Source organism: Hypomesus transpacificus, chromosome 23 (genome assembly GCF_021917145.1).
Source record: "Hypomesus transpacificus isolate Combined female chromosome 23, fHypTra1, whole genome shotgun sequence".
NCBI classification, from domain to species: domain Eukaryota; kingdom Metazoa; phylum Chordata; class Actinopteri; order Osmeriformes; family Osmeridae; genus Hypomesus; species Hypomesus transpacificus.
In genome coordinates, this window is record NC_061082.1 from 3600269 (window position 1) to 3613772 (window position 13504).

The 13504-nt window shown below is 41.0% G+C and overlaps 1 protein-coding gene across 1 annotated transcript in view; it reads left to right on the top strand.

The window, feature by feature from the left end:
* The first annotated feature begins 2954 nt into the window (after positions 1-2954).
* LOC124485246 (glypican-6-like) overlaps positions 2955-13504 on the top strand; it is a 51579-nt gene continuing 41029 nt past the window's right edge. Inside the window, exon 1 of the mRNA XM_047046714.1 lies at positions 2955-3387. Within this exon, the coding sequence (XP_046902670.1) occupies positions 3237-3387 (151 nt within the window). The 5' untranslated portion in view covers positions 2955-3236. The remainder of the gene's footprint in view (positions 3388-13504) is intronic.

Consider the following 13504-nt stretch of genomic DNA (forward strand, 5'->3'; position numbering starts at 1 on the left):
TTTGATCTTGTCTTAAACAAACAGAGCAGAGAACCTGTTAACATGCCAACAGTGTCTGAATCAACCTCACAACACCTGTCCATGACCTTTTGCAGGTCACTGGATGAATCCTTGCTGTGGAAATGTTTCAACACGCTGTGCTGAAAGTGACATTGTATTAAAAGCAGACCCATCCAATCGATTGTTTACAGCAATCTCACTCTGTGGTTGATGATCCACAGCTGCCATTCATTCTCAGCATTTGAAAATACCCTAAACTTAATGCGGAGGTCATTCTTCCTTATTAACCTGCAACATGGCAGTATGCTGTGTAGCTGTCGCACAACAGCACTCTATTCAGGCACTGTCATCCATTTACTTTCAGAACAGAAAAAAACCGTGGCAACAGGATGATGCTGCCATTAGATCTATGAACATGTTTTGTGCAATGCTATAAATAATTGTGAAAATGTATTTGGTCAAAACCTTCCTGCCTGTGTTTCGTTCTCAAATACATTTCCATACACGAAAATATTTGAATTTGAAATAAACGACAATATTACTGCTTGTTTGTATTAGGTAGAATGATCAAATATCGATTAATCCAAAAAGTTACTGTTCTCACTCTCATGCCCAAAGGAATGTCTTATTCTGTGAATTGTTTGACAGGCTGATATGTGTCACCCCTTCAAATTACCATTACGTCAACTTGAATCTGAAACCAATTTGGATGGGCTTGCAGCGAATGAGTCAGCAAGACCTGAACGAGGATGGACATTGTAACAGTAGATTCTAGGGATGGAGATTGTAAAAAAAGATTGCAGCATTCTGGTATGGATGAGTTTTAACTTTGGCAGTTGTTTTACTTTCGTGTATTGCTGTAAGATAATACTTTTTTTGTGATTTAGTGATGGAATGTCACAAATGTAATACAAATTGTACATTTTATGGGATAGTAAGGGTATGTCATCTTGAAGATCCATATAAAGTTCCCAATGAAGATATTTGAGATTCGCATGATCAAGAGAGTCTTTGTTTCAGAGATTAAATGGTCAAACACCAGAGCACCTATCTCTCTGTGCTAATCTACCCAGCATCATCACTTCTGCCTGGCTGTGTTCTAGCAGGTCACAGGCTAGCTCTGTCAGGTGGAATTCCCTGTGCAGGGTGGTCCACATTCAGATTAGTCTGCAATCCCCCGTTAAGAGAATGCTAATTAGGACTTTCTCAGTTGACAGGCCCCGGGGAAGATTTGGAGCTTTGCTTTGTGAGAGATCAGGAAGAGTAATGATTTAAGGGCCTTGTTAAAGATGTCAATTGCAAACCTGCCCTTTTTTTGCGTTATATCTTTGACAATTAAATCCCTTTTGTCGCTTGACTGTTAAATGGTTGTATTATTGTCTGGCAGAGCCTGTCAAGGGTAAAATGAAGACAGTATTTACTGGTTGCTCTATTTGCATACTGTAACTGTTGTTTTTCATTATTCAGAAGATTAATTTCTCCCAGTCAGCTTCTGGAATACCCCAAAGACATGTTTGTCTCTGACACAATGAGCAATTGCTTAAGTGAGGGAGCAGTGTGCACTGTAATGTATTCAAAGTCTTCTCTTGCTTCAGGCGTTCTTAGAATGTCTGGGACCTTTTTGACCATACTTTTCCACTAACTCTATGAAGAGGAATAATCAAGTAAGAAGGGAAATATGGGAACGAAAAAGATGCCTTCAAAAGAGAAAATGTGGTCAGAACCTCAAAAGTGGGATGTTTTTTCTTCTAATACCATGCCAATCTGACATATTCATCAGAACTTTGAAAATACCCTTCTGTATGTAGTGGAAGCCTCTAGCCAAGGCAGGGGTACATGGGACAATTTTCCCAGACATTTGCAAGGAAGAGATTTACTATGCATCACTTAAAAAAAATGGCTTTAGCTTTGTAGACTGAAGTAGGCTTAAGTCATATCACCTACATATTTTTTTTCTCTGAAAATATCTTTAATAACTTATTGACAAAAATATAGTACATGGAACTTGGAAATCCATGTGTCATCTCTTACAATCTCATGGATCCCAGTCACTATTAAACAAACCTTTAATACTAGAATCAGTGAAAGGAAATTAGATATCTAGCATTATCAGACACCCTTTAGTGTTGATGTTTTTGTTTTCTAAGGATAGGGTTTGTGTTTTCTCAGACGAGGCTTAGCTTTTGGAAATTCCCAGACACATGCAGCGGGAACATTCAAATTAGAGATTTAAAGTCCTTTACTGGGCCTTGAAAATAAGCCGGGGGGATGCGTCCCTTGTGAGTTAAATAAGTAATGTGTCTTATGCAATATGTCGGGAGGCAAAGGTAATATTTTTTTGCCATGCTTTTCGGGTCATTTTGCCATGCTTAGCTCAGAAAAAAAACAACTAATTCGCTCTATTCCTTCTGACCCAGTTTACCTGGAAAATACAACCATCCCTTGAAGCTAGTTCTGTGAGCCAGTCAAGTCGAACTGTTGCTCTTCACATCTTTCTCAGAAAATTTAGAACGATTCCCTGACAAGTCTATGGAGGTCAAAGTGTAGCGTTCTGCCCCTCATGTCACCATGTTAATCCACTCTTGGTTGGCCTGGGATCAAGATGGTCAAAGATCAATATACCATGAGAGATGAAGGACTCAGAACATTGGTCTATTCGTCTATGCACACTTACAATACTATTCCTATATAATTCCAGGAAGTAGAAAAAAACTAAAACAAAATGTTGTTCCTCAGTCAGTAGGAGTCATAGTCTTTTTTGTTTTGATCAAGTATGGCTTTAACATGCTAATATGCTTGTTATGGTAATTAGGTTTGTTTTCAGGAAGTCTCTGGACAAGGTGATGCACTGGTAGTCTATTGTGAGAAGAGTTGGAATTCCACTCCGTATTTTCTAGCGCGCTCTGCTTCTCCGATTCAGGTCTGAGCACTCGCGGTACTCTATCCCCAGCGTTTCGACTTTCTCCTCAGCCTCCTTGAGAGTGAAGTTGAGTGAACACGCTTGGAGCCTTTTCTCTTTCTGGACCCATGTGGCACCTGTCCTCCCGCACTTGTGTTTTCTGCGGAAACGGGAGAATTACTATTGGTTGCCAAATCGCATACAGAATTTCAGTGCAAAATATGTCCTGGTAGACAGTTGTAGAAAGTAGAAACCTCTACACGTTCCGTTCTTACCTGCGGATCTACTGCAACGGGAATCTGCAGAAGATCAGAGGAATTTGTCACAGAAGTGCAAGATGCTGAGAATTCAAACAATCATTTGCACTTTATCGGTGCTTTCACTTGCAGCAAAAGCCGATCCCAAAACCCGAAACTGCAGTGAGGTTAGGGACGCCTGTGTTGTTAAAGGCTTCAGCTTTGCACATGTTCCACTCCAAGAGATATCAGGTAAGGATGGAATTTAACAGACGGCTTACTCAATGGTCATCTACTGCATAGACTACTCATAGGATAGATATTCTGATTGGAATAACTTTGGAGTTAAAATGTGGATGGATAACTTTAAGCCCGATCAAATACTGCAAGTTATAGTCTACAAAGACGTTCGAAATAAGTCAACAGTTAATTTTATAACTGGTCAAAAATGTGGGGTATGTTCACCTAGGCTAATAGAGAATTTTTATTACATATTCTAAACGATTAAGAATTATATTTATATATTTTTATAACTGTTCTAATGTCTGAAATGTTTGTGGATTTTATTCAGTACATTTACTTGTGAAAAGCTATAGGCTACACTTTTTCCTCACAATACAGTACCGACTCCCTACTTAGGCTACCTTAGATTGCACTGACAAATCAGACAAGGACTTGTAGTCGTTTGCTCTCTGTAAACGTCAATTTAAAGCTAATCTTGGGTAGCCTGATCACTATTAGATTTTCTGTTTAATATGCAAATAGAGGCAGCATCAGTTCTTTAGAAGAACAATGTCCAGTAGAGGTCTCTGTGTCTTCTGCTGTGTCTTCTAGATAATGAATACAATAAAAAATAATCGGTTTCTCACAGTTGACACATTGACAAAACGTGCTGTCTGCGTGGCCCATTTACCAGTGGTCTAACATTAGATTTGGGAAGGGCCGTTGAAAGTAGAAAACATATTAGGCATATGCTGTAGAGTACAGGTGGATTGGGATCCAATTCATTTGTTGTTTGACTTTCTGAAATGAGTATAATGTGCTTTGGTTGTCCAAGCCATTCGTGTCATAGAACCTCAAATTCTGTTATTCAGTGAGTAGACCAGGAAACCTGCCACAGGTAAAAGGCTGCATATTTTATAACAAGCACACCTGTTCATAGCTGGGATACATGACTAGCTGATAACATCCTCCAGAGGCACTGCATGAATGTTCATGTGCTTGCTTCTAATCTCAAATGAATGAAAAACTCAGACTCACTCATCTCTGAATAACGCCACCTCTGAACAACGCCACTGTGTGGCTGTTTTTTGATCAAATCCACAGCAGTACTCCCTGACTGTTGGAAAGGATAGCCATGACAGGCCTTATCAACCGCATAAAAAAAGCTTTTAGTGTGTGTTTGATGATGACCAAGACCTATGGAGGTATATTTTACCTACTTGGGAGCAATATAGTCAGTTCAGTGTCATTGTGAGGATCCACATACAAGTGTTAGTGGTATACATGCCTTACTCTAGAAGTACCGTATGTCAAATGTTTTATTAACTGATGCAGTTTAGATGAAAGGACACAAGATGACCGCACGATGCATTAAGGAGGCTAGCTCCTGGTCATATCCTGTAGAGGAGACCTATCAACCTCTAATTGTGGTCAAAGAGAGAAGGGTATGTCATGCGTGTGTTTGAAGTCAGATGCCCTAGAGGTTGGTGATGTCAGACATCGATGTCGAGGGAAGACACTGGTATTCCCTTCTAATGCCTATAGATTGAAACATTTGGTTGTGTTTCATATGATCGACTTTCTCTTTTCATCCATTTTCCTCAATCTTCTGACGGTACCTAGCCTACGTAGGGGCTGTTACTTGAAATATACGGACAACATCTACGGACAATATTATTGTCCGCCATATATATTGCATCTCCAAGTGAATTCTTCAAAATAATTCAGTCAGCAATTATACAATTTTAACAACAAACTGCAAATGCAGGGGGGCTTTGCCTCGCTGCATTCACCACACAATTTTGTTTTATCACCTATGATTGGCTGCGCCGACTTCAGTTTTATTAGTGTGTGGTCAGTGAGACAGAAGGAGCTAGGTCAGAGGGATTGTCAAAAGTGGTGTCAGCAAAATGGACAGGAGTGTTGCAGTCAGGGCCTGATGGCCCAGTTGGTATACAGTAATACCAGAGATCCTGGTCTTTGCATTCTGAAGAGGCCCTGGTCTGGGCTGTCAGCAGCTACTGTGGCCAGGGCTTAGGAACTGAGAAGGACTGAACCTGTCCCCCCACTCTGACTGCGCCCTAAGTCAGAGGGTCTGTCAGCACAGCTAAAAATGGCCAGCGGTGCTCCTAGTCTACTACAAGTCTTGGCTAGGTGTATTTAAATTTACTGTCAGTGAGTTCATTACATACTGGCCTCCCTAACCCAAGCTCGTCACAGCCCGGGTGAAAGACTAGCCCCACTTGCAAGCTTGGGAGAGATCTATCTCAGGTTCCAGTCAGTGAATTACCCAATGTCTGAGATGAGGCGATATGGAAGGTGAGTCACAGACCCCTGGTGTCTTCCGAGTACGTGTGCTTTGTGAACCCCCGACAACCCTATCCTCATTCAACCCTATCATTTCATGCCCAGCCTGCTTATTGCCGGCCATGCAACGAGACAGAAATAACGTCCCTATATTTTATGTGTTTCCTTGGCAGCATACGCAACCAGGCAAATGATCTCTGTTCAGGCGTATAATGTGCGGGTCCACCACCCACTTGTAATGGGATGGAATGGATTAAATGGTCCAAATGTGGCTGCACATAGATAGAGAATGGCCTTGTGATTCTGCAAGTTAGGATTACTGTGACGCGTCGTTATCACATTATCAAGATCTCGCAAGTGTCAGTCACAGGTTTTGCAGGTGCCTCTGTAGGTGACGTGCTAGAAAAAGCTCACCTTGCTTTGGAGGCCACCTACTGCATTTCAATGTCAAGACAACATGCCTGTGATGCAATTTGGCTTTAATTGGACTGTTGGGACTGACGTGCGATCGTAAGTGTTGTGGTTAATAGCAGTGGTGGTGTGGTCCTATATAGCCTGTTGATTGGATGTGTGTATCCCCTGCTGTGACACAAATGCAGGAAGCACCATCAGAAAGCCAGGACCCCAAACACTCGTCTATTATTTTCTGGTGCCAGAGTGGATTTCTCAAATGCCCCCTCCATCTCCATGCCATTAATCACCCTCATGAATACTGAAATGGTTGCATTATGGGCTATCTCAACAGGCGTTCCCTCTTGAAACAGGAGAAACCACTACAGACTGTGCAAGTGTTGCAGAGGCTCAGGGAGAAAACAGAATAGCTTAGCAGTCAGTCAAACTAAACAAGAAGTCTCCTACAGGGAGACCTGGCAGTTCAATATTATTTGTTTAAGATACTGAGTTGGCAAAGGGATAGAGCTCACCTCTTCTTTGTTTTTCATTGTTTTTGTCATTTGTATAATTAGGGATTTTATTCGAAAAAAGTTAATGTTGGTTCCTCAATTTTACCTGTCAGACCATTTTACCCATCCGTCATACACCTAGTCAAAACCGTGATTAACAATAATATGCTGCTCAGTGCTTCACAGTGCGTCACAGATATTAGAAATGTCTGATTTGACAAGTCTTCTCATTGCCAGGTGTTTGTCTCCTCTTATCTTTGTGGATACTTTACAAAATGCTATGACAAAATAATTCAGCCCACTGAAGGAAGATATCTTTAGACACGAGACCGCCAAAATTTGTGCTCCATTAAGTTGTCATGATTTATTTTAGCAGAGAGCGTGCTGTCTTTGTTAATGATGTGATTATCAATTTTGAGCCTTTCACTTGTTTCTTCTGATGTCTTTATATGTCAGTGACAGATTTGTATTTGTTATACTTGACTGAATTTGATGGTGGTTTAAATTGAGATTAGTCCTTAACCATTATCAGTCTTTTTTGTGTATTTTCACAGATCATTTTCTTTTTTTTAGTTTGTGTAACTGGTGAGGTTTTACACTATTTCTTTTCTGCCAATTCTGTCTGTGTGTTATCTGGGGAAGATTGTCACATAGTCAAGGTGCCAGGCAATAATGAGCTAGACACGCCAATGGCAGCATTAATGTTTGATAATCTCATCAAAGAGGGATCTGCATTAATACGAAATTCGGAAATACTCCTTATTCTTGTGAGTAATTATTCATTGTAAGATATTGATAATTAAATTAGATTTTTACGTCATCATAAGTTTGCACACATTTCAGACCATGTCTCTCAGTTTTTTGGGTAAATTGATTGGGAATTGATTATATCTATTACAATCTGTAAAATCCATCAAATTAAACGGTATCCTGAAGCTGTCAATGGTAATGTAAGCATATACAACACTGCTACTATACATATGTTGATAATGCGTATTGGAAAGATGTTGATATTTTGAACGGATTTAAAATCGACACTATTGTGTCAAGAAAGGAGTGGCGTAAAGGGCAAGTAAACAGCTTCTAGAGTGAATTCTACTTTTCAAGCAAAAAAAGAAAGAAAGAGACCACGACGGATGTTTTACTTCAGAGCACTCTAAAGATCAGTAGATCAACAGAACAAAGGCCTGGCCTTGTGTTTCAGCAGCAATGCACTCATATAGCATCCTATGCCCCATCTGCTTGTCAAAACAGTGAGCCATCGAAAAAAACAAAGCTCCCTTGAATGCATCATCGCTGTCGTTGGATCTATCTATAGCTGTGCGCCTGCCATTCCGGTCCTGTTGACAACATCTGACTAGACATGATGTGCAACTGGAGGAGATGTTTGCCTTTACACTGCTCCTGGGAAGGGGCAGTGAGGTGTGTGTGTGGGTGGGGGGGCGTAGGGGGAGGTGTAGTATATCGAGCGTCCTGCGTCCTCTCTCAACCCAGTTGGCTGCTGGGTAGAGGGCACTGGCACTGGAACGAGACATCAGTGCTGATAATAGCCAGCATCGCTGAACTAAGCTGTAAATGAGGAGTGAAAGGTAATGATCAGTGCAACCCTCGGGGCAGTGCTACTCTTCTCGCAGCCACCAGCTGCTACCTGGACTCCTCTGCCATGCTCCAGTTAGCAAGTTGACGCACAAGAGAGTCACTCCCTCGCCGGTCGTTCCCTTGCTAGTCGCTCCCTCGGTCGCTGCTCCCTCGCTCGGCGCCGTCGGTGGTTCCAGGGTGGTTCTCAGAGTGGTTCTCACTCAGGATGGTTCTCAGGGGCGTTCCAGGCCCCCTGCTCATGGAGATCAAATCTTGACGGCAGGCTTCTCATTTCACAGACAGTCCTTTTATGACATGCTTCTCAATAAATATGAAAGCCAGACATGGTAGTACTTCTGTTGATTATGCGCTGCTTCTCATTCCACACTGTAGTGTACACGGTGTTTGGGTATTCCATAGGGGATTATCTGCAAAGGTTTGGAGGGAGAGTGCCAGTTTTTCGTTCGTGTTCTCAATGCTTGATGGTTTTGGAATTAGATTCAGAAAAGCTCTTTGTTACATCCAAAGTCTATCTAATCATTTTCCAAGGACCTTCTCTAGAAGGTATTTTTACACAGCCTTGCCTTGAACTTTAAATGACTCCATAGCTGAGGGATCTGATATGACGTTCAAGTAAGTTCATCTGCAGAAGATACTCTGAAAACGAAACGCTCAAATACCAGTGAATAGCTTATTCCATGTCAATGGCAGACAGGACTTAAAGGACTCCCAAAACAGCATTTTACTGTCAGAGACATTCCCACAAGGTTTTCAAAGTCTCCATTGAGAATATGGTAAATCATCATTGAAACAGTGTTTCCTTGTCTCACACCTAGTGTGAGTGTCCTGTTTTTTTTTGTCCCACCAGCTGTTTTAAATTTAGAATGAAAAATATTTGATATTAGTTTTGATGAATGTCCTGAAACAATAACATTTATGCCATTGTTTCTCTAACAATGAATTAATAGCAATGACGCCGCATTTATTTCTAATGTCTCATCCTCCCCCTCCATTTGACATTGTTACATTTACCAAAAAGATAGTACATTATTCCTCCTTTAACTCCTCTGTTAGCTCTCTGGAGAATGCGTATCATCATGCCTGTTCTGTGCTGCTTTTATCATATCTACACTTTTCATCAGTCAGACATTTTTTGAACCTGTCCTCGTTTATGCAAGGACACACATGCTCCCCTATCAGCATCTAAAGTTATTTAAAAACACGGGGCAACTTTTTCATTTATACTTCTGACACGACCCAGAATGCTATGGGAATTGTGTTCAGTTTTGACTGATGCAGCTTCCGTCTTCGGCAGCAATGTGGGTTATTCCTAAAACATAATATTTCTTGTTGGGTATAATTTGAAGTGTGAACACTTGATCGTTCGGAAAACACAGATGGCAACTTTCAAATATCCTTGAAGAAGGTTTTGAGTTCCCGCAAATCTAAGTTTTCTTCAAATCGACCAAAGTCAAATTGATTGAAAATAGTATAATATTTTATAGTGATTTAAAGTAGGGCACATTATAAGTCAAAAGTCTGGAAGTTATTAGCACAGCACTTCGTTTTTATGGCAGGGAAACTTTTTCTGTCTTTGTAATGTTCATGAATAATGTGCCACAGTAAATGCTGTTTATTTACCCTAGCATTTGCCTCAACATTCATGAGCTGCAAAATTAAACTCAGTTCTTGCTGAAGAGGTGTAAACAGTACCCGTAGGGGGTCTCCAACTCCACTCCTCCCCTGGAACAGATCAATGTGGGGCCATAATTCTAGCATAACCTTTTGGCCATGGTTTGAATATTAATAAGAAGGTGAGTGGGTAGATTCAATCAATGTTTCGGAAAGCTAAACAAGGATATCTTTACCTTGTGCACACAGTGTTTGTGTGGGATTAATTTAGGTAAAAAAACAGATGGACACCGTTGCCATCTAAGGGAACTCTGGTGGCCATTTAGACTGACAGATCCTTACACAATGATGCCTGACACTTTCCAAAGTTTGTTTGTTTTTGTTCTTGGAGATAGAGGATGAGATATCCGGTCTTTCAAAGTTTGTCACAAATTGCCTGGGAGGAAGCAGATGGCAGAGAACATATGCCACGGGTCTCTTCAGCCAGGTACACTGAGGAATACTTCTAGGAGTTGACCTACCTTTGACTGGCATGGAAATATAAGCCTTTTGTGACCAAAGTGGGCTTATACCTGTAGTCCCTAAAGGGGAGTTTTGGCAAACTTGTCTGTAGTTTATATAGATAAAAAAAATCATATTACATTTACAAATACATGTTTTTTAATGTAACAAACAAAAAACTATAAAAATCATCTTATTGTTTTCTATTAAAGTATTCAAAATAAATGGAGTTTCTATCTTTCTTACTCTAAGCCCTGATGTAAGAGTTTAGTTCATATAACAACGTTTTGTATAACAACAACATGATAACCTCTCCTCTCCTTCCTACTCACTCTTAATCATTTTCCTTAACATATTCGAACAAAGACATTGACAGTAATCACTGGACTAACAGACTAGGAGGTCAGCCACTTCAATCCCAACGATGGGGTCTCTTAATTGTGAAGCTTGAATCTTTGGCTGCAGTCTCAGGTCAAATTGTATGAAATAAAGCCACGATAGTCTGTATTTGCGTATGCACAGTTAAGACAAACTCCAACTCTGGGAGTGCAAGGAAAATAAATCCCAGATGTGTTACATTTGTGGAGGAGCTTCATCTGCAGTGAAAACAGGAGAGGTGATCTGACTGACACGCTGACTGACACCAGAATAGACACGCAGGATTGACAGAAAGTAATTGCGACTCATATACACAGCAATTGATAAAACACTGAATGCATGCATAAGTCACCCTAATTTCCTCTGTAACCCCCCCCGCCCCCCCCCCCCGCCCGCCCCCCATACGTTTCAATAATATAGTGAGAAGAATGTTAAACTCACCTAACACCTAACTCTACGTCCCAGAAGGAATTAAACACATTTATTGCCCATACAACTCACTGTCTGTGAAACTGTTCTTTGCTAACCATATTGTTAATTACTGTAATGATTTGCAAGATTGATTTCATTTCCTAAACAGTGTGAAGATACAGCCGGCATGTGATGCTATCTCCCGCTCTCATCCTCAGGGAAATGTATCCAGCAACGGTTGTGATAGAGGACAGTATCAATCCCGATGCCGGGGGGTTGGGTTGGGACACAACTCTTTATTTCCCTCTCAGCCCCAACTTAATACTGAATGTGTCACCAGAGGCTAGCTTTGAGACCAGGATATTAGCAGGAAATAACATCCAACTCAGCTCCTGCAGTTGGGAAAACTCAGGATAACAAACACATTCAGGTGACAATCACCCTCAGTAACATACATGCCAGAGGCAAACAAAGGTCTTGTCTACATACTATGGTTGTTGTTTTGTTGTTGTGGCCTATCTCCTCTCTACTCATGGAGAGTTTATATCCTGTAATACACTGTCCACATCATGTTGGATCATGGGAGTCCACTGTGCTGTTGTAACCTTGGCCCGTAAAAGGACACGGCACCTTGGCTGAGTGCTGAGGTCTCTGAAAGCCTCTTCTGGGATGTTGATGTACGACAGACTCATTTTAAGTGATGTTTTGCTCTGTTGAGACTACAGGAACACAAGGCGGGGTTATGTGAAGAGCTCTTTCAATGTGACACCTCTGATGGAGAGCAGTGCTTAGACACGTGGCTAATGGGACCTCCCGCTAACCTTCGATCCCTTGCATGTCCACCAACAGAGTCACACCCAAACTTTCTAATGGGACACGTTAAAGCTTTATCCGTTTTGATCAGAGAAAGGAAGAAAAGAGAACCAATTTCAAATCAAGACCAATTTCCTCAACGTCAGTGATTTCACCTGTCAAGGACGATGAACAAATGATAAATAGGACCATAAAATAAAAGTGAAAGCTCTGCCAATACCTATCTCTTACATCCTGATTGTCTTCTGGCTGCAATTCAACTCTGTGCAGTTTCACACCCCGACAGCTATTTTCTCAGCCAGTCCTACTTAAAATAATGACACTATTAGTCCCCTGTGTTGCCCCACTGAGGGTATATCTCTACAACTCTGAATTCTACAGACATCATACACACAGAGAACTGGAGATAATTAGAGGGATGCACTGTATGGGGAGGAATGAATGCATATCATCAAGCGAGGGGATTGAAGGTAATTAGAATACCTATATACTGTTGGCAGATGCTGGGACTAGCTGTTCAAGAGAACGAGAACGTTTTTTGGGAAAGTAAGATTTGGTGTGAACGTATATTAAGTTGCAAAATATTGTCTTAATATTGTCCCAATGTGATCAGATAACGTTTGTTCGTTTAATTCAGTTGTAGGCCGAAAAGCACAGAGATAAGCTGCGTCAGTGGTATGTGGCACTGGAACGTTTCTCAGCAACATGGGATGATGTAGATCATTAACTTGTGATTCTCTTCAGTATTTCCTGAATGTCATCAGTTATAATGTGATTTTGTGTGAGATTATATTTCCTAGGTGACATTTCAGTCTGTTCTCTTCACTGACTTCAAAGTGATGACTTATAGAAAAGGATACCTACTGTACTATTAATGTATACAAATACTTCTCAATATCAAAGCGGATGGAATTTTGATAGAGAAAAGTAAGCAGAGGGAGAGGACTTTTGATATTGAAGATGAGATTCCAAATGTTACGGCATATAAATCACAGCTGAACACAATATCCTCATGAAAACCGAGCACAGAAACGTGCCTGTGAGATGGTTCTTCCATTTACTGTAAATAAAGGCTGTTGTACCATTAAGGTTTCTGATTTATCCTCCAGTCCAGTAGAGGAAAAAAATTAGAAACAGCAGTAAAGCCCACGTCTTTATCCTCTAGTGATAAATAGAGCCTGGCATGAATTTCATCTCAAGACTGCTGGCAATTTTAATTTAATTTTGTTTGTATGCAAGCTACAGAGAGAGCTGGCAGAAAGTTGTGAGAACTGAGCAATTGCATGGGGAGTGGGAATGACTTTGACACACATTATGATGTCCCTGTGTGTGTGAGAGAGAGACAGAGAGAGAGACAGAGAGAGAGAGACAGAGAGAGAGAGAGAGAGAGAGAGAGAGAGAGAGAGAGAGAGAGAGAGAGAGAGAGAGAGAGAGTGTGAGAGAGAGAGTGTGAGAGCGAGAGAAAGAGAAAGAGAGAGAAATATGTAGAGAGAGAGAGAGAGAGAGAGAGAGAGAGAGAGAGAGAGTAAGAAAGAGCAAAGACAAGCTTTCACAATGTCTGAAATTGCATCAGCCATATTGCTTTTGAGGTCCTGCTCTGTGACTATGGACAGTTTGTGTATCAT